We start from the raw sequence: 22,590 nt of genomic DNA, 5'->3' as shown, positions 1-22,590 counted from the left end.
CCAGCCGGTGTTCCCAGTTTTAGTACAGGCTTGCCAATAGATATTGAAGCAACTGCCTGGATATAGTAACCATTTGTCCAGACTGGCAGGGATTTTCCCCTCCTTGAAAGATGGCAATCTGATGGACCATTTAGAAATGTACGGTGCAGAGGAGATTCTGCAGCCCAGTTGAGAATGAGGGAGAAGCACATTTCTGGTTTCTGTGTTCTCTTCCTGGCTTCTCCCCAGTTCTATAGAGGGCCTAATCCATGGGTATAAAGTGCAGGATTCATGTTGATTTCAGTGCTGTTTGGATCACATCCCACATATCCTCATTGCATTTTGCCTTCCATGAGTGTAAAGTTGGTGTTTTAGCAATATTGGTCTGCCCATGGAGTTAGGAAGCTGAAAAAAACCAATCTCTACAGAGTTTCAGGAAACTCAGATAAAAGGTACTACAGAACTGCAGAGTGTTATTTTTTAATATTAATAATTAAGCCTTAATGAAAACACTGCTGGAGAGCTTTTAATGACCACTTTGAAGTCAGTATTTTGAGCTATAATGAAATGGTTCCAATTGTATGTTTCAGTAAATTTTATCTGCCCTTGTTTCTTTAGAAGAAGACCTACCAGTGCATCAAATGTCAGATGGTTTTCTACAATGAATGGGATATCCAAGTTCATGTTGCAAACCACATGATTGGTAAGTGAAGCACTAAAACTTCTCAAAGACGGATAGCCATTTCTCTTACTCATGATCATCATTGCCTCTAAAATTAAACAGAGTTAAGGAGAAATTAATTGTGCATCCATCAATGATTAACCTAGGCATGATTGATTTTTTTATTCATATTATTAGACTTGATAAAGCATTAGCATATTTTATTTTCTGCAAGGGCTAGTTTAGACTTCTGCAGAGAATTATATATCCACTGCCAGTCAAAACACAGGTGATTAGCAAATTAAACTTCTAATCATTTTTGCATTATTGAAAACAAACTAACAGGAATGGTTAATGAACTGGATGTTAGCTTTCCGTAGAGTTTTAGACAGGTTTTAATTTCAGAAGTTATTACAGTAATGACACTACTGTGTACTTCTCAAGCACCTTGGTACCAAAATCAAAACTGGCGAGTTTTTGTCATTAGGAAACATAAATAATTCAAATGGCCATAAAATAGTATTGTTTGTTGTGTTTGAGCAGTCTGGAAAAAAATCCTGAGTGTGTCTGTATGTAATTAAATACTATCATTTATTTGAAAAAATAAGGAAGGAATTGTAGTATTCAGTAATGGAATCTGCTCTTTAAGGTACAAGCATTTAAAAAAGTCTTTTAGGATTCCCGAATCCAAGCCTGGCTTCATGTTTACAAGGCTGTTGCAGCTGTAAATTGGAATAAAACAAAAGCTGCTTTTTCTTTGATATTCATACTTTCCTATTATTTGCTTATTCCCCTAGGATTACCCATAATGTTTTCAGTTTGGTAACCACTCAGTAATAGCACTAAGAGTTCTATCAGCCAATTAAATTTATCAAGCACATCATTTACCCGCTAATAAGATAACATTGCCAGGGTTGTCTCATTTTGTTTTTAGCCTCTTTTCCAAATTTCACTTTTCAAGACTGAGATGGATACCACTGATTTTATACTTCTGCTTCCTTTATGTTGTTTTTCATGCTATAATAATAGAAAAGCATGCAAAGCACAGACAAGACGATATAGTATAGAAGCCAGCAATTACATATCCAACAGAAGAGAATTTGCTGTTTGGTTGGCTTTTTTTTTTTCATTTTATAACTTAAAAATATTTTGATGGTTGGTTTTTTTTTTCTGTCAATGTAACATGCAGATTTCTTCCAAGAGCACTAGTAATTTGGCTGCACTGTAAAAGAACATTACCTGCCAAAACTTAATAGCCCAGTTTTCTGGGCACTTTATTAATAAGTTTTAATACATTTAGAGCGTGAACATTTTGTATACTTTTCATAAAAGTTAATAAACGCAAATGACAAGCTGGTTTTGTAAAGGAGCAAAGTGATTTGCCCGTTGGATTAAGCCTTAGTTTTGATATTTTGTGTCTTTGGGGAGGAGATAATTTGAACTGCTTCACAGTATTCAATCTGGGTCAGTAGTGTGGAATTTAAAAGTAGGTTATTGCTAACAACAGAACTCACCTTTTCTGCTGTTTTCTTTAAATCCAGTGTTTGACGTGTTCTTAATAGTAATATATAGTGACACTGAAACGTGACGGGGAGTGTGGTCACTGTGGGTAAGGCACGATGCTGGAATGGCAGTGGTGTGTTTGCTTGCCACCCACATTTTCAGAAATGCCTCACATTTTCAGAATAGGAGCCCACTTCTTTCATTAAAGACTCAGATTTTTATTTTTTATTTTTTCCTCTATTTTCGCATGAGTTTTAGTAGAGGGTCAGATTGGGAGGAGAGAAGGGAGGGCAGAGTCAGTAAAGCAGAAATCCAGTTAGCTAGTTTCAGCCTGCAGATCTGAAAAGACTGAAATTTTCTTAAACTGAGCTATTAACTGCCTGTGCTTTATTTCTAAAAGCTGGATGAGCTTGAATGAGAAGGAGAATCTTTTAAAAATATTTAATTGTTTTGTCTGTGTTGTATCTAATCATGCATGATATTGCTTCATGACATAACCATAGTGACACAGATTTAAATGTGCTTAATGTAAAATCTTCCCGGTGAAATAAAGAAGGAGCTTGCAAAACATGCAGGGAGATTTGCCGGTCATGCTTGTGGTAATCTGTGTTCAGTGGAAGATTCTTATCTGCACTGCCAGACTTAACAGTGCTGTTCCTAATGATGTAGCCTCGATTAAACAAATGCAAAGGGATTTTGCATTGGGGTGGAGTGAAAGGAGTATCAACGTTCCGGAGAGTTTTGAATGTGACCTCGGAATCGAAGCACAGGGAAAAATAATTTCTGATCTCCAATTCTGTTAGCCTTCTCACCACTAATTGGATTTTTCCTTAGCTATCTTTCTAATTTCACTCTCCCCCCTCCCCTTTAATTTATAGCTTTGTTCACAGGCCTTTTTCCAAGACCATATTCTGTCTGGAGAGAAAGGTTCAAGGGGTGACATCAAGCTATTTTAAACTGGCCTTAGTTTACGTGCATCAGTAGATAGACTTACCGTATTCATATACAACCCTGAAAACATGCACACAAATACAATTATGTGAATGTGTATAATATATAACCCTTATATATACCCAGAGATATCTGTGTGCATATCAATATGTAGATTGAAAATTATATTAGATGAAACACTTTGGTGAATATTGACTTGTAGACACAGCACATTTACCAAACAAAAAAAAATGGTTTCCCAAACACTTTGGTGCCTCCTGTTTTTACATGTATCTGATGAAATATGTCTTCTTGCCCTGCTTTCCTAGTTCAAGATTGGCAGAACAAGATGTAGTGTCTTCACTCCTCTGGGGAAGGGAAAGTGAGAAAGCTTTGGGTAGAAAGAGAGAAAAAAAGAAGGACTTTAAATGTGAAGGAGAGGGACAGTAATCTGGGAAGGCAGGCGTTAAAAGTCAAACAGTGTGATAATCCCTAGATCAAATGTAGGGGCCATAAATGCCTTTTACGGACATCATCACACAGTGTCAGGAACTGTTATTTCCTCTCGTAGTAAAATGTTAGCATTATCTGTGTTACGGTTATTGATGGATGCAGTGTCTTCTTACCTGAAGGACTCTGTATTCATCATTCAGGGAAAAGAGAAAATGGGAGGCAGCTGGACAAGGGACAAACAAGGAGGCAGAAAGTCGTCTGCCAAACTCTGCTCAGAAACGGGTGGGAGCCACTGATAGAGATACCTGCTCAGCCAGCCCAGTGAAACGGTTGCTACTCATTATCTTTTTAGCAGTTTGGGAGCCTAGAAAAGTTGATAGTGTCTTGTCTAATCACTATGCCCCTTGAACACGATCCTGGGATGTAAGCTGAGTTCATGTTGCTAGCATCCACAGAGAGAGGTTGCATTATGGAAGGTCACTGAGGCAAAGATATATTTATAAAACCCCAGTGTGAAACTTAGACTTTTAAATAAGGCAACCGGAATTACTTTGTTGGCTAAAATAGCTCCACTGAGGGTAGGTATTTTTAGGTTGTGTGTATGTGTGTGTTTTTGTCTAATCAAATATAATCTCAACTAGACATTTAGCAGGGGAAGAGGGATTAGAGGCTGTTTGAAAAGCCTCTTACTCTTCTTTGTTAGGAGGGTATATAGTGTTTTTACAGATTTTATTATACGTTTCAATCAATTCAACAAGAGGGATTATGCCACCTAATGGAAAATAAAATCTGCAGATGACCCAGTGAAGTGTAACCTTAAGCATCTTTGACAACAATACAATTTACATTCATTATTATACATGTTATATATTAAAAAGTTGTCATAAGGATGACTTTCCTCGGTAACTACATGTTCATTACTTCTAGAACTTCCCATTTTAAAACTGTTCTGCAGCCTTTAATCAAGTCTTCCCAACATCTTTGTGATGGGACAAGGCAGTAAGCCTTTTCCATCGAATAGATGAGGACAAAGAGGCAAAGAAGTGGAATTCCTTGCTTGTGTTAAGTGAGTGAAAGTTCAAGAGTTCCGACTGCCAGATCTGTCCGCACATTTCTAGACACCGTGCTTCATCAAGCAACGCCTGTGTTTGCTTAAACTACACGCTGATCCAAGCTTAGGCTAGGGGATGCCAGCGGACAGAAAGTGAGACAAATCGTGGGCTTTTTTAAATAGGCCCTCTGTTTAGGCATTATTTTGGACCTAGATGTAAGCATGCACTTTTGTTTGGATAATCGGGAGGATGTTTGCCAAAGGAAAACATGTTTGTGGGTGTGTGTATTGAAATTTGTTGCGTGTGTACTGAAAAAAACGATTTCTCAGCTTTTGAGCGGGAAAGGAGGAAATGAAAATCCAGGCATGTTTCATAGGAGTTTAGGAAGCGCGGCATAAATGGTAATTCTTCAGATGTCTCCTTTCTTTTGCCTTTCCCTCTGGGTGCAGTACGTAGCATTTTCAGCAGCTTTCTTTGAGAAAATTCTATTTCTGGGTGCATGGGGTCTGTGGAAAAGAGGGAAGCTTTCTGGCATCCCTTTGTTTTCATCACATAGTTTACAGTTGGCATTTAACCTGAGAGGGTAGGAAGAGAGTCTGCCATTGTGTGTGTTCTGTTTGCTGCACTCTACTGCTCCTCCTATTATTTTTCCTGTTATTTTAAGCAGACAAGCTAAACATTGTTTTTTTTCCAGTGATTCCTTTACATCCATAGTATCTGACGCAGTTCAGTGTAAATAGACTGAACAGTTGCCATAACAGTTGCCTAGGGTTTTACACACATGCACATACAGAATGGCTCAGAACTGGGGTAGTTCGGACATGTTTAACTCAGAAAAGGAATTACTCCATATAAAATTATGAGGCTCAACAGCAGTAGTGTAAATTTGTAAGTGCTCCGAGTGAAGTGCTGTTAGGCATGAGATAATGTAAAGAGATGACATTGCCAAGAACTATTTATGAAGAGCTTAATTTTTTTCACTCTGATAATTCTTGACCAATAATTACCAGCTTCTAATTATCTATTTTAGTTAGAAAGAAATCTCTATCACTATGGAGGTTGGCATTGCAACTAGCACATAAATCCCCAAAGAGGTAAATGTGTTCCAAACAGCCACAAACAACTGTCTCATGAAACATAGTGAGCAAATTGCGAGCCGCTGGCTGTGCACAACAGAGCAGCACATTTACCATTGAGGACTGATCAGGCTGACAAAGAGAATGATAAAAGGGGGAAACAGCCACAATCTTTGTAGTTTGCTGCTACTTTTGTTGGTGAAGAAAACAAGCCCCAGTGTCATAGCAAGAGCCACTACCCCTCTGAAGAGTCAGGGAGCAAAGGGGAAGGGTGTCACCATTAGGATTCAGTACCTTTTTGCAACCCTGCTTTTGACAATTTCTATATAGGTCGTTTCTTATAAGTAAACAGACTTTTCTTCCTTTAACCTTTTCAGTATCATGTATAAAACACATTTCATGAAATCTGTTGCGGTGAGGGGGGCAGATTGTTTTTGAGGCGAGGATGTTGTCTACCATTGAGCGAGATAGCAGGTGTGAGCAGGAGGAGGAAATGAAGGGAAAGAAAAAAAGACGTCGATCACTGAAGTTAGGAAGCAAAACAGGATGAAGCAACCCTACAGTTGACAAGAAGAATTCTAGTTTACACCAGCAAATACTTCATTAAATCCCAAGTAAACAAATCCTTCATGGAACAATTGCAGTTTAAAAAGAAGAGTATAGAGAGAGTGGGATCTAACATTTTAATTTCTTTGCAAACAAATTCTACAGCTGTGTTTTACACTAACAAGTAGTATGTAACCATTAGAAGGTGTAAGACACATTTTAGTGCAACTCATGATTTTTGATTTTTTCAGTGACAGTGATATAAGTATATAATATGTATATATGCTTGTGTTGTGTGGATATGCATGTTTGCATTATGCATGCATTAACTGTATGCATAATAAACCTATAAAAATAAATCATCTTATTTGCCTCACATTTGTGCAGTGGACAATATCGCTGATGTCAAGACAAAGGAAATAGCTCAACTGGCTTTCTGGAGCCCAAGAAAATTTTAGTCTGGTTCTAATAGCATGTAGCATTCACACATTCTGTTATTTGTCTAATGCCCAAGGTCATTAAAAACCACGATTATCCTTTAATTTACTCAGAAAACTGTGCTGGGCAATATTACTTGTTGCACCATATTGACCTCAAGTAACACATCTTCAGAATGTCAGTTTAATTGTTGTACAATAAAGCTGATGTGAAGTCTCTCTTAACAACGTCAAGTACCCAAAGATATGCATTTACACTTTAGAGAGGGAAGGAGGTGGAGACTTCCTTTTGTCGGTCATCTTTCACTGGGCCCTCAGTAATAAGAAATGGAAATTGTCGATTTATAGCAAAGAAGCTGATCGTAGCCTCTTAGCATAAGCAAATCATTTAGATGCCTGGGAATCACCTCCTTACAGGCAGAGCTGGTGCAAAGTTGTCCAAAAGTTAGAGGAAACTTGGTCACCTTGTCTGCAAAATGAGGAGATGTAATTGAAATACCCAGGAAAGCCAGCATTTGGAGTTAAATCTGATAAAGCGTAGGTTTATTTTGTAAGGAGCAGGGTTACAAAATAGGCGAAATCTGGGCTGTTTAATACTAACAGGAAGCTACTCTCCTGTGGGCAATGCTGGCTTATTTGAAAAGCCCATAAAGGGTTTCTGCATGGACCATACAAAAGGGATACTTTCTCTTTAATAGCCATCTGTACAGGAGAGATGAGAAGTGGGCCAGGTCATCTCTCCTCAGCTGTCATGATATTAACGTAGGTAATGGAGCAAGCTCGGCGTTCTGCTGGGTGTTGTTTTTCATAGATGTTCATCGATTTACACAGATAATTCTATTTATTTCTTAGAGTTGGTCCAAGCAAACCAGGCAGAATAACAAACACCAAAGCATTTCAAATGACTTTATCTTTGTTGTTTTGTAATGTAACTTTTGTCTAAAAAATGGTGTCACACCTACTGTGCAGATGGCTGCATGATTTGTAAACCAGCCAAAACATTTAAACAAATGTGTGATCTGGGGATAGATTAAATAAAGGATAAAATGGAGTGTGGACCACAAATTCTAATAATCAGATGATTTTAAGTTGTGTGTAGTGTGGAGCGATGGTAGCAGCGATGGCAGGGAACGCTTGCCAATGACAGCAAGGTGCCTTACAGATCTCAGGATGGAGCCTGTGGCCTAGTAGGCCTCAGTTTGAGAGCTGCACATTTGCTGTACAGCTGGCAGCTCTGTATGGGGACATCAGATAAAACTTATGTAAAATGAAGTGTTATTGCTTAGTATGAAATTGTGCAGAGAGGGAATTTGCAGACAGTAACTGAAAACAGAATTCATGGTACCAATGAAGCAGACTGTAAATATGAAGAGGCTTTAATTATCTGCGCAATTTAACAAAAAATCCAAGACGTATTTCGGAAACGGCGAAGGCAGCTGTAAACAACGCCAGAGCCGGCACCGTTCGCTGGGCCGCAGGTTCTGCTGTGTGTCACCCATGGGGGGCTGTAGGCACCCCGCTGTCCCCTCACACCCCCAGACCCCCCAGCCCAGAGCCTGGGTGGGCAGCAGGTATACCCTCGCTTGCTTTTCAAGATAGCTTTTAAGAAGGGTATTCCTGGCTTTTAAATCACAAATGGTTATGTCAGGACACCTATGAACCTTTTTTTTAAAAAAAAAAAAATTCTTGTTTTTTGTTGGTGCCGGGGGGGAGGGCGTGAGGGGCACCTCATACCCAGAAAATTCTAACAATTGTAATGATATTACTCCTAAAAGTGGCATTGGAAAACAGTCCACAATTCAGGGTGGAGTCCATTTGGTGGAGAAATGACGCAGGGCGCACGGGCGCTGTAGGTTTTTCCTGGGGAAATGCGGGAGGTGCGTAGAGCGCTGGACAAGGGGGACGCGGCTGGAAGGTGACACCAGTCAGGACCGAAGCTGTTCCTTTCCCTCTACCTGCCGCGGGGTTCTCCTCCCCAGCCGCTGCCGTGATACAGCCTGCGTGTTAACATCACGGGCTGAATCAATGGCACGGTGTCAGCCTTCCCTTTTGTTCTTTGTTGCTGACCATTTGTATGGCGGGCTTTATCGGTAGCCGTAGCGCATTCCTTGGGGCTGTGCTTAGCCACCGGCACAGAGGGGAGCCGCGCCATTGCTCTTCTGAACCATTTCTCTGCTCCGAGCAGAGAAGCCTCCCGATTCTTCGACGGGGCAGGTCCGGAGGTTTCTCCCTGCCATGTGTGAGCGCAGGAAGCGAAACAAAAGAAGGCAATATGGAGAGTGGGTGTCGAACTTCAGCTGCTCATATTGTTGCATTTGGTGAGCTGACGGGGTTTCGTAGGTCACCTTTAGAATTATGCCTATGACAGCAGTAGCTACCTGCCAAGATTGCAAGGTATCTCACAGCTCTCAGGATGGAGCCTGTGGCCTGGTAGGCCGCCGTTGGAGGGGTACACATTTGCTGTACAGCTGGCAGCACTGTATGGGGCAGCAGTGTGGGCTGTTAGGGAGCTGGAAAGGAGACAAGCATGAAATTTCTTCTAACCCCAACTCTGTTTTTCTGTACTGTTGGCTGCTTCTCAGTTCCTTGACAAAAAAACCAATCAGGCACCCTTTAATCCGCCTGTGATTACCAGTGGTATAAAAAGAGAAGCATAATGAGGAAAAATGCCTCGTTTTGTTGCCTTCAAAAGCCAACAAATTGGAGTTAACTTGACAGGAAGTGGCTTAATAATTAGATTATTTATTTATTCCTGACACATATCCCCCTGTTACTAGTCTCAGGAGATCCTGTAGATGGTACGATTTTCAAGCTGCCATTACTTCGCTGTCTTCTGTGAACAAAGAAGCTACTGTCTATCAGTCAATTAAATGCACTCTTTAAGCAGAGGCTGAGAAGTCCTCAATGGATAGAGCCCTGGGACATTGTGGCTGATGATTCCTTTCTCTGTACTGTACATCACACTCTCAACTACGGTCCCCACAGAGATGGAATAAAGTCATGCATTAAAATATCACTTGTTGATTTGTTTGCTAATGAAGAGCCATTGAAATGTTTGTGTATTTCTGTGGCAAAATTGTTGATAAAAGGACTACTTGCTTGCATATCTTACTTCATCTTCAGTAAGCGCTTATTTAAGACTTACTAAAATTAAAGTCAACAAATTAAGGAAAAAACAGAGAGATGGATAATATTGGTTTACTTGCAATTCACATCAATGTAAATAACACCGAGGACAGCAAGAAGAGAGAAAGGGGAATAATATTACTTCAACCATGCCTGTTATAATCTTCTTCATTAGTAACAGTAAGGATCTCTAGTGGTTTTTTTCTAGGGCGATGATGGGCACCAATTTCAAATAAAAATGCTAAAGTATCCATTTAAAAATTATCCTGGAAATGTAAGAATATTGTATTTTATAAAAAAAAAAAAGAGAGAGAAAAAGGGAAAGCTTCAGACTTTGTTTCTGGTTTGTTTTTTTTTTTTCTTTGGGGATTTTAAATATGCCCAGTTAACAAAACCTTCCGTTATTTGGAGATTAACTGTGTGCAGCCGGTTAGCCTCTTAGTTGAGAAAAGTGCAAGCATGTTAACCTAGTTAGTAATGCTGGTTAAGGGTGTGTGCTTAATGCAAAATCAACAAAGTTGTCCGAAGCTGGAGCTTCTGACCTTAACACTGCCCTCCCTCATACCCACCCCACAACCCTCCCAGGCTTCTTAACCATATTTCGTAATGTCTGGGTATTTGCCTTCCCACCATTCTTCTTTCACCCACCAGAGTGGCTGGATGTGGACAACATTTTCAGCCAGGGTGGAAAGAGGTGGTTGAATATTTTTTTTACAGAAATTGACATATGTGTGTACCTGTCTTCAAACTGAAAATCATTAATTGGCAATATCCATCTGGAGTTGATGCAGGTCTTAACGCTGCTTGTCTTATACAGCTATATTTGCTCTTAAGAAATATAGATAGTGCTATAGCAGTTCTCCAGTGAACTAGCTCTGTTCTGAATTTAGCCTCTGTATGACCATTTGCACCTGCAAATGGAGCCTATAAGTGCTATAATATATGGTTATTTTCTCAACCTTATAAAGAAAGTCACTCATACCAGGATTATTGTTTTCAATGAACTTAACAACAAGCTATAGGGAATTAATTCAAACGAGCCTCAAATTGGAGTGTTTCTTATTCCTATCCTGTTATTCCAACTCATTTTATTAGAAAAAGCTTAGATACTCAGAGGTGTTCTATAATAGAAAATGAATTTGAAACCCATTCATTAATTGGTGATTAATACATTTCAGGATTAGTTTAAGCAAGGCCCTACCTCCTGCCCAGTCAAGTATGTTCTGGTTAATATCCAATTATCTGCACCTTCGTACTTATTATGTCTTAATATTTCGGATATGATAACCAGAAACTTGAGAGTAATGCTAATGAGGAGCATAGAACAGGAATTAACCAGTGACACACTCAATGATCCTTACTGAGGAAAGTAACTCCTTCTGTCTCCTCAGCTAAGTGGTCGAGATACTACCATGCTTTCAGCAAGGAGAGCTTTTAATTCTGCCTTTGTGGGAGCTTAGAATTATATTTAGGTAAAATTCCTTAATTTTGCATGCCTCATAGACCATGTAGGATCAGAAGATATTCCTGCACACCCTTTTTCACATGTAGAGTTACTTTCTGCAAGTGAAGCTAGTGGAAAATCAATAGTAAAGTGGAACAGTAATACCTACTTAAAATACAAGTTGTTTTGTGATTGACTGCACCATTTTCTTATGTACACAGGTGTATGCATGTGTGTAGAAGCTGAATGGCCTGTCTACCATGTCCTTCAGCTTGTAAGACGCCTGCCTTAGTGATCAGCAAACCAAGTATAAATGTCTGTGAAATAAATAAAAAAAAAGTCTAATTGTTAAATGAGAAATGTAAATATTATCAAATTAAATTTTTTTAAGCACAAAAACCTCAAGCCCTTAAAGTTCAATCTCAGGATTCTTGCCTGTGAAAAATTATTATATGCCCTCTTAGTGAAACATGCAAGTAAACCATGGGACCAACACATCAATGGGGCAGAACTGAGTAATTCTGTCATGTGGCCTTAAACTAACGTAATTAGAGAGGTAAATTCAATGTGTAGGGAGAAAGGAAGAAGAAACATTCCTTTTGGCAGATTTATTTTTCTTAACTAAGCTGTTGTTTGAATACGTTGTGCAATTGAGGGCATTAGGAGAAGCCCCAGAGGAAATGAAGCAGTGGGCAGAGTGAAGGAGACCTGCTCAAAGGTGCAAAGCCACATAACACATTATTTTTATTACATGAATATAATCCGATATATGTGGTACTTATCCAAGAGACTTTACAGAATATGCTATTCATAGTGTGTTGGACAAAGCTTATTTCAAAACACTGCCTTATTCACTGTGTTTATACTGAAAGGTACTAGTCTCATGTTTGGGTTAGACTGAGTGATAAAAGGGATAGTATATATATATATGTATAAGCAATCATAAAACACATGTACAGCGGCCAGCATTAAGGATATGCCTGCAACATCCTGTTTTGGTTTTCTTTTTTCAGTGCCTAGCCATACAATTTGAATTTTCTCTCACACAGTACTCTAATAGAGTGTTGTAGTTCGGGACCTCAGCAGTATATTCTTAACATCTAGCTGTTTGGTTAGGCACCCTTTCTCCCAGCCCTCTCACGGGCAACCTTCACAATGAACCCACTGTGCTTCTGGCTTCATTGCTTTTCATTGCACACCTATGCGAGTGCCAAGACATTAGATAACTTTGCAAAACCCACCCCACACACCCCCCCTTCCCAGTCCCCCCAGATGAGACTCCTGCAGAGCACTGTGTAATTCACTGAACAACTTGGGAGATGTTGATGTTTACTGCCTCGTTCAATTAGTCATTCAGAGGCAATGCAGCCTTCCATTTGCTTCGAGGTTTGGTTAAAAAGCCTAACCCAAATATCACTTAGTGTAAAGTGGGATTTGAAAACTGTCATAACATGATCAAATCAAAACCAATTTTCACCAGAACAGTTAAATACTCTTCTCTTCACCTGAGTGACATTTCCCTGCCAAATTTGAACTTTTAACCCGCATTGCTCCTTGCATGCTGTTATTCTTCAAGTCAGACTTAACAGGGACGGTATTTTTAACCTTTTTTTTGATTAAAATTTAGCTGAGCTTAAAAAAAAGAAAGCTAAAATGAAAACAAAATGGAAGTAAAATGAAATTAGTGAAAAATGAAATAAATAGGCTTGGGCAGAGAGCGAGTCTAGAAAACTTAATCTTAGGGATACTTCTTAATAATGGAAAAGGTCTTTACTTCTACCTGCTGCTGCATTTGCACCAGTGATGGAGTGTGCCTAACAGTACTGACCGGAATTGTACCACCAGGAAAAATCCTTCATGGTGGTACATGGGAATAAATTAGGTGACAGAAAATAGGACTCTAATTTCTATGATATGTCACCTAGGTTATCGTATTTTACATCAACTGCCGCTTTTGTGCTGTATGTGCATCTCTTTCGACCCTTGCAATGGGTCCTCCAGGCCAGCCTTTTTGTGAGCTGGTGATTTTCTTTGTCTCATTCAACCTAAAGCTTCTGTAGAACTGTTCTCTGACAAGAGAAGCACTCTCAACACATTCTAGCTGCCCTTTTTTCTTAAATGTATCCTTCCCCTTCATCTCCTTAAAAAGCAGATTTGGAAGGCTCTTTGTCTCTGACTTCTCCTACACCGTTATCTCCCACAAAATACAGTTAACTTCTTTACGGCATGACATAGCCTCTCTCTCCTTTTGCTTTATGGTGTTGTCTTTTCTTGTTTTGAGGGGCGAACTCCTTTTTTCCAAGTCTTCTTTTCCAAGTCTTCTTGACAGGCTACAACGGTGTTTTTTGTTTCAGAATGTCAAAATGGGATTGTGAATGGATGGGAGTTTGTGATGGTTTCAGCATTCCCAATGACTTCTGCACTAGACTAGAACAAGTTGTTGAAATGTGACATGGAGACAGTACTTACCCACAGAGAGTTTTCAAGACAAATTAGTTAATGTACATATTTAGAAGGAAAGGTATTGTAATGCTATAAATAGCAAACTATTAAATTATTTGTGGTTTTTATTCTCTTTTGGCTAATGGGGAATTCTGCTGCTTGCCTTAGAGCTCCCAAATTTGGTTCATGTTTCCTATCTCTTTTGGAGGCAAATTTTAAAAAAATTATAAATATTTTACTGTGTCACCACTTCTCAAAGATGCAATCCAGCTCTTTTCTATTCTTGACAACATCTTCTCCACACAACAGAAATAATCCTTCATTCCTTCCCCAGTCAGAACCAGTTAACAGAAAAAGAGTTAACAGAATTTGTAATGGCTTCCATGAGTCAATAACATTGGCTTATTCCTCTTCAGAATTTGTCCTTTGTCACTGCAATTCTGAAAGTTGCTTTAAGGTCCATCCACTCTGCGGGTCCTGTACGCTGCACAGATCTCTTTCTCAATTTCTGTATATTCTGCTATCATATGAAAACATTTCTTTTCTCCCTTGCCTAAACCAGTTGCATTTCTTTGTCTTCCTTGGCTGTCGTTAATTTGCAACCAGTTATTGCTGTGCTTTTGTAACGAATTTGTGGGTTCACACTATAAAATGTATGGGCAGTCTTTAGCTTCAGTCGCTTATTGTGACCTTCAACTAAGTCTTGTAAAAATGACACACTTGTGCACCTTCAGGAGAGTTCTCATTTTTCAGAATTCTCTGCTGAAATTACCTTCTTTTTCATCTGTAGTCCTGATTCAGTACCAGCTATAGCTGGCACCACAGATCTTGTAGCTTTAAATAGTATGCCTTAATATTGCCCCCTTTGTATGCTGTATTGTAATGAAGCAACATCAGTAAATTGCAGTGAAGGGTGATTGTTGCATGGGGATGACTACTACACCTTGGGGTCCATTTGCACCAGATTATTTTTTTATTGTTGTTATTACAACCCATCTTCTTTACTCTCTTGATGCCAAACTTGCTGTTGGACATCCGCACAGCACAGGGGATCTTTAAAAACATTTTGGACATCAACTTGTCTCTTAGGTACACACCAATGACTGTTCAATTCCAGGCTCTGGTATCCTGGGTGGCTTTGCGCTACTTCAGTGATGCCAGCTTGGTCTGTTCACTAGACTTGCTGTGTTCTTCATCATTTGCTCTTAAAAATATTAGTTTATTGCTGGTAGAAATGACAGGCATTTCTTGCTAACCATTTTCAGACAGGAACAATACTAGATTTATAACAAGTGGAACATGCCTTTTCCCTTCTTGCTATTCCCCATACATTTTACAATACAGAAGAGTGCAGAAATGATTTTGCTTGAGCTGTTTCCTTTCCTTTTGGCACCGTGTTCGCATTCAAAGGAAGAATTATAGCAGTCGTGTCAGTTTATCATCCAGTGCCGTGATCTCAAGGAACCTTCTGCAAAATTCATATTCACCCAAGTAATAAAAATTATTATTGTTGTAAAGATACAGATATTTTAATAGAGACATTTTCTTTTCAAAAATCTTTCCAACTTACAGTGAAAATGTCTAAATACAAGCTTCAGCAAGGTAAGAGTGCGGGTTTCTGCCTTAGATCTACAAGAAGCAGCCTGTGTCCATGAAGGCAAATTTTAACTGATTTGTCAGATGATAAGGAGGAAGATAATCATTGATTTCATGTATGTGGATGCTGAGAAATTGTCCTGTGTTCTACAACAGCAGGGCAGCTCAGGAGACCATAGTGGAGATACCGGAGGTACAAAGAACCATTGCCCATCCCCACATGCCCTCATCGCTGTAGCCTGATGCCTGATCACTTACGCTTTTGACTCGTTTAATGGCAGCGTTCCTGTCACCCCTCCCACTGCAACTGGGCGATTCAGCATCCCCACTGGTGTTCTGCAAAGGACTGGGAGTAGAAATTACAGCTCCTTTGCACGACTCGCACAGCATCGGGGCTCCCAAGCACCTTGGCTTGCGGCTCTAATGGCGTGTCCTTTGGTGCAGTTCTTGCTGGGACTGTTTGCACGTAGAGGTATCCCAAAGCAGGAGTGTCACAGGGTCCCCAGACCCACTTGTGTGCCTGCCTCTGTGTCTGTGGCACACAGTACAAGTTTTAAACTGGCTAGCGTGGCACCACAATACATTAGGAATTGTGATGAAAAGGTCTGATCCTGAAAACATGTAGGTATGCATATGATTTTATTCATGTGAATACATGCCACCAGCTTCCTTTTATACAGGAATAAGGCTATATATGTTCTCAAGTGTTTGTAAGATTGGGGCCTAAATTGCAATTCCGGGTGGTATTTCAACAACGTGTGCTAAATGCGGAAAAAAATATATATCTTCCATAATGAAGTCATCATCCCATTAAAACATCTTTTTTCCCTCAGTGATACCAAACATGTGAATTTTGAGCTGTAATTTGGATTTTTTCCATCTTTATGAAGATGACACATTTTTTTCATTGCAAGGCAGCTCTTTTTTTCCAGTTTCTTCTTTAGCTTAACACTGTGGCTGTGTAGCATTCCCATTTAAATCAGGAATTAGGGCTGACACACCTTGAATTGAACTATCAATTCGTTTAAAACTGACGCCAGTTCCACACTATTCGGTCGTACAAACTTCCGATTATGGGCCAGAGAGCATTGATTTTAGCTGTCATTTCTAGCACACACACTGTAGAATTGAAATTTAAACCTTAATCCGCTCTTTAATACAATTAATTTTTAATGTGCAGTAATACTAATTGAAATAGCCTGAATTTAGTAAGTCACCACAAGACATTTTCAAAAGCAGGAGTCTCCACTGAGAGCTGGAAGGACACATAATCATTGTTACAGTGTTTACAGAATAAATGCACACTCTGCAGGCAATTCCATGCCAAGAGATTTATTTCTTAGTTTATATTAATATATTTCATTGTGGATTTAAATTTGTTTTCAGTGATTCCTACTGGAACACATCTGTTGTCGTGAATCAGGTTACTTTGATTTTGTTTTAATGGAAGTGTTTATTTTTATAGGTTATTTTCAGTCTTACATCTGTATTTTTAACGTGACTGTCACTGTATTATCTAGTTGTCAAATGCATTGTGATGTGCAGAGAAACGTATTCAATTTTCTACCTGTAAAGTGGTCAGCCATGCAGTTTCTGTGTATGATAAACCAAGAGCTGCATGTTCGGTGCCTGCCTCTTTTTCCCCTAGGTTTGCCTTTCATATGAGCAATATGTCTTGCACCAGCCCAATTTCACTACATCACTTTTAATTTTCAGATGTGATCTTTTCAGATGTTTTAGCAGGGAGGCTGGAGAGGGGATTCTCACTGCAGAGGAACAGATCTTACACAATTAACCAAGGAGGGATTTAATCATTTTTATAATAGCAAGATGCCACTGCTACATTTATGTGATAAGAAGAAATACTTCTTAGAATGCATCAGTTCTTCTGATGAATGGGCTTGTACAGTGTTCAAAGTGAGCACCAATGTTAAGTGAAAAAAAATGTCATGTGCTTTATATCATCCTTTCATGGCTTTCACATTACAGTATTTAATAAGCCAATACTGCTGTTAAATATTTAGCAAAGGTTCCCTCAAAACCTTGCCATATATTCAAATGGGATTTTGAGACATTTTGCAGCACATAAGTAAAAATTATGCTTTAGTTCTTGAAATGGTTGTAGCGTGGCATATTTCCTAAAGGAAGTGCAGGACAACATGGCATAAATACATTCAGCAGATTTCACACTCACAGAACACCAGAATTGATTCCCATTTTTCGGATTAAGGGTTCAAACTGACTCCCATTTTGTCAGAAGAAAGCTGCATTGAGTTTATTTGCACAGAATATTAAAACAGTATTATAGCATTTAGTAAAAACCCTGCAACTCACAGTGTGGTATTTTAAAGGCTCCTTAGCAGTACATCGTTTGTAACAATGAACATTTTCTGAGTTGGGGGTGAGAGAAAAGCAAAGATCAAGTTGTTACCCTCTTCTGAGACTGAGATAGTACATCACTAGGTAACGCTTTTAGATTCTGTAGTATGCAAAGTAGAGATTTAATAACATAGTTGCTGCATGATGTTGTTAATCAAACAATAATAAATCATTAGAAACCCTGTCTTCTTTGACAAACGTCTGCATGTTTCAGATCCTTGTTGTATGCTAATTAATCCTCAGTAAGTACTTGTATAATAATTAAATGTCTTGCACTTAAAATACAGCCAAACCCATTGATACTGTTTAAGGAAGTATATCTCCTGTTATCTTCAGAAGGAATCTGGGTTCGATACGTGATTGCAATGGGGATTCTCCTGCTTTTTGGGATGCCTCATAGATTTTAGCTGCTCTGCCTGGTGTGCACTCTTTTTTTCCCCCTGTTCATGTTTAAGAGTAGGCTACAAAGGTTGGGTGAGCCTGCCTGGCTATTAAATCAGGAGGTTTGCTGCTGCTGCTGCCTGGAGGAGTCTGTTCCTGCCCCAGGCAGGGGCAGCAGAGCAGTTTGCAGCCTCCTGGCTGGGGCGACAGGTAAGGAACAGCTCTGCAAGTGATGAGCTGCTCAGCTTGAGGCTCCCACTCCTCTGTTTCCTGGGGATATCTCCAGCCCTCCTACTCTTACTTAGTCTACTACTACTTACTGCTACTTAGTCTATGAGCTGTATGCAAGAATTTTGGCCCACCAAAGAGCTCTATTTTCAGGTGTTCGGTAAAAAAAGAAAGGCTATCTTGTGGGGGGCTTAAGCCACATTTAGTGTTGCACGTAGTGGTTAGTTTAACCCCAGCGGGTGGAAGGCAGTGTTTTTCTGCAAATTTTATTTTCAGTTTGGGTGAATCTGTATATTTAGTTAATTTTCAAATTGTATCAGCAGCTAATACCTGCTTTAAAAAAATGTAAAATAATAACTCATTTTCAAAGAACTAGCAGTGCAGCCTCTTTAAAAATTATTTGGGTCCTATTTAAGATGTTGGATTTATTTTGCTTGGGAAATCATGTTCATATGTGTGGCGTATTTGTTTAAGTATTCAAAAAATTAGGGTGTTAATTGCATGCATGTGTGTGAATATACGGAAAGGTCTATATAGTTATATAGGGTAGACGTATTTAATATGCATAGCTTGATGTATGTTGACCTCAGGTTATGAGAGTAGAAAATCCCATTTTCCAGCTTGTTTCAAATGTAGTAAAAATGCTGCTTCAGTTGCTTTATGCTACTCACATTGGGAAAGGTGCTTATACTGTGATAATTATCATCAAGGAATATTAATGCGTTCAGCATTTGTAACCCAAAAACTCATTATAGCTTAAGCTGTGCATCATCTGTGAAGAGAGAACTTTGCCAGAATTCGCTCTTCACAGGGGTTGCCTCCTGCTTGTGATGGAGTGGTCAGAGTATTGTAAGAGGTCACTTAGGCTATTTTTGAAAGCTGAAGTTTTGCAATTTTTGATTCACTACCTTCTGTCTAAATAGCTTAGCATTCTTCCCCCCCAAAAAATTTGCTTTTTCTAATTGAATGCCTGGTGAAGTGCATAAAGCTAAGAGATTGCATCTCATTATGTGCAAGAGGCTAAAGGTGTAGACATAAATATTGCACATCAAGGTCACGGAGATTTCAGGGTCCATATTCCATCAGCACGCATGGATTTGCACAAACACCACTGTCACTCATGCTGATGGGAACAAGCCATTCCAATTCTGTGGTTTTTGGTAAGAATCTGGTTTCTTACTTGTGTTAAACTGTTGATGTTTTTGGTAGCAATTTGCTCTTCAGTATTTTTGTATTCTGGGACCATATTTGGGTTCCTTAATGCTATTTCATCATGAAAAATAGGGATTATCATTTTTACACCTCTTGTCTTCCAAGCTCCTGAACCCCCAGTTTAACATCCTTCACATTTCTAAAATATACTTGGGCAGCTTGTGCAAAGCATTGGAGCCCAGTTCTTTCCTCACTGGAGTTCCACATCAATGACCTCCAGTTGACCGAGCTGATTTACATTAATGTTGCTGATAGGAAATTCAGTCCTGTAAGGGTTATTTTGTATTTTCATTAGTATGTCTTGTTGAGAGAGTCTGTATGTGGCTATACGTTACTCAAATAGATGCTAGAGCAGTTACAGAATAAGATGACCAAAATATCTAAAAATAAATAATGCCCTACAATAAAGAATTTCTTTTTTGTTGATTTGTAATTGAAATCTTCCTTCCAACTAAGCACTCTCTGCTTCCACCCTTGGTAATGAAGACTGTAGCTGAGCCAAAATTGTGTTGTTCGGTGCTGTTGTTGCTGGAATTTTTAATATGGCCAGGTTTTATTATTTCTGTTCCCCAATATTGATACATTTCTTGTCATTTCTCACTCTTAATATTGCCTTGTGTTGCATGTTGTAGTTTGCTTTATGTTAGGCAGAGAAGACTGGCTTTTGCGGACTTCTTTGTTTCTGAGGTCAAGATGTGAACCTGGCCTTGCTCCTGAGAGGGCTAGAAAAATCTATTTCATAACTTTCTGCAGGCCTCAAAGAAGGCTAAGAAGAAAAACACAAAACCCACAGGCTTAGTTTAGACCGGGTGAAGAGTTGGATTCATCAATAGGAAGGCTTGCAGCTGATCAGCTTTTCTTGTCATAAAGAATCCCTGCTGTCGGTGCATACTGCACTGATACGGCAGAGCTTTGGGGAGCCTTGTGATTCTTTTAAACACCCACACATTTGCCCAGAAATACCTGACTTGATAACACGGAACAAATCTGCTGAAGTAAGAAATTGCTTGCCTATTAAATCACCAAAATGAAGGGCTGGAAAGATAGGTAAACACAGTCCTTGTGAGCTGAGTGTGGGTATTATTGGCTTGCCCAGTTCACTGGTGGGGCATAGCTTTGGTTTGTGCAGTAGAGTGCTAATGTCTCATAATGAAGGGCTGTCTTGAACCAAAGAGAGATTCCCAGCAGGTGAGAACACTGTTGATGGGAAATAATATGGTACCTTATCTGCCGTGTGGATGTAAACTTAATAATCTCTATGAATTTTGAGTAACCCTGCTTCCCTTCCAAAGAAACATTATGAAAAGATTGCTTCCAAATCCTTCAGATGCTCACTGTTCTTGTGATAGATGCCTTAGTCTTTACCTTGAGGCGCTGGAAATGAATGTGTGTTCTTTGCAAGAGATAAGGATGTAGACGTTAGAAGGAGCAAATTGTATTTTCATGTTTAAGTTCAGCATTTGCACTTGATGTGGTGAAAGCCAAACATGAAGAATTGCTTTTCAACATTATTTCTCTGTCTTCTGTATCTCAGGACCTCTGAGTTATTATGCTAAAATGTTCTATTACATGTAATAAAAGAAATGTTGGAAAACTGGAAATAGAGCAAGATTGCCTCCATCGATTTGGCTGTACTTGGATTGCTCTAGCTACATCCTAAATCACAAAAAGGGTCATCTTTGTGCAACGTAATAATGTTACTGAAAGGACCAAACAATCTGCATTTGCTGAGGGCATGACAAATGAAACCATTATCCAATTTTAACAGTTCCTCCTTTTAATCAAAAGGGAAGGTGGTGGAATTGATTCTTATTCCACTTACACCAACACAGTGAGCTACCAAGTAGGTGATTATGATAAATTGTGAGCAAATGTTTATAACAAAACAACTGAAATCAGGGTTAGGTCCAGCATTTTTTTAAAAAAAGTTATCAGTAGCTTGATCCTTATTTCAGGGTGGGTTTTTTTCAGTTTTATATCTGTTTGTCAGAATTCATACTAAAGTACAGTGAGCACGGAGGCAGCATCTGCTTTTCAGCCAGACCCAGAAAATACTTGCATAATTTTAAAATTCATCTGGATTCTATTTCATGCACAGACCTTTTTTGGGAATATTTAAAATCTTAAAAGTATCTCATTTTTTTTAAAACAATAGGCTTCTTATATTAAAGGGGGAGGGGGGGAAATAAGTACCATGTTTGTCTATATGGTTTATTTTATACAAATCCAAAAGCTTAGAGATTTATTGTATGTGTGAACTCAAAACTGAGCAGATTAGATATTGTAGCATGATGTTCAAAGGAGAGCTATTGGAATGGTAGAATTCTTGGCTTGGCTCCCTTTTCAGATGTAATTGCTGCTTCATTAGGTCTTGGAAGAGTTTCCTATGGTTAAATTTAATCAAATGGTTTAGAATGGCAAGCTCGTACGCTCAAAATTCCAATACCATTCAGAATTTTTAACAAGATTTCCCTCAAATCTTTTTTAAACAAATATTGTTTAACACTAACTGTAGATTCTGAAGTAATTCTTAGTAGCTCATCATAATGAATAAAGTCTGATTTAGAATAGTCTGCATAGGACTTGGATGCTAAAGGAGAGTCATCTGTTGTAGCTAAAACCTGCTTGCCAGTAGCCTGTGCAATTAAGTAGCAAGACTCTGGTGCTCTTTTAGCTGTATTAGTGGGCAGCTCTGTGTTTTTTCCTGAGTATCTTTTACTTGTGCTGCTATATTCTAATTCACTGTGTTTTAATTAGCTTGGCTTGCTACGTTAGCTATTTCAGTTGATGTGGTTATCTTGAAGGCTTCTTCACATACTTGAGCAGCAGTGAATTGCAGCCTTCTAAAGCGCATCCATGGGGTGGGTGGGAGAGGCTGGTATTAGAGATTAGTGAGAAATGTGAAAAAATGGTTGGAAATGATTGACACGAAAGAAGACAGGGTCGGGGGTGGAAAGAAAAAATGGAGCCAGCAAACAGTGTGAGCTTGCCACTCTCCTCTTTCCAAAGCCACAGAAAACACTGGAAGTGTGCAAGGCTCTTGTACATGAAGTACAGGTGCAGCACACGTTTATTCCAAAATAAAAGGTAAGAAAATTGTAATTATTGCTGGAGCTGTGGAAGGAAGGAGAGAATGGATAAATGA

The 22,590-nt window shown here is 39.1% G+C and overlaps 1 protein-coding gene across 8 annotated transcripts in view; it reads left to right on the top strand.

Annotated features, from left to right (window-relative positions):
* Positions 1–22,590, top strand: part of ZNF521 (zinc finger protein 521) — a 233,774-nt gene that overhangs the window by 113,365 nt on the left and 97,819 nt on the right. For all 8 annotated transcript variants that reach the window (XM_014936979.1, XM_014936981.1, XM_014936980.1 and 5 more), the window contains one exon: positions 598–682. In XM_014936979.1, the coding sequence (XP_014792465.1) occupies positions 598–682 (85 nt within the window). The remainder of the gene's footprint in view (positions 1–597; positions 683–22,590) is intronic.

Source organism: Calidris pugnax, unplaced genomic scaffold (assembly GCF_001431845.1).
Source record: "Calidris pugnax isolate Ruff unplaced genomic scaffold, ASM143184v1 scaffold51, whole genome shotgun sequence".
In the NCBI taxonomy this organism is placed as follows: Eukaryota; Metazoa; Chordata; class Aves; order Charadriiformes; family Scolopacidae; genus Calidris; species Calidris pugnax.
The sequence above is the reverse complement of the archived record's forward strand: the minus strand, read 5'-3'. Positions and strand labels throughout refer to the sequence as shown.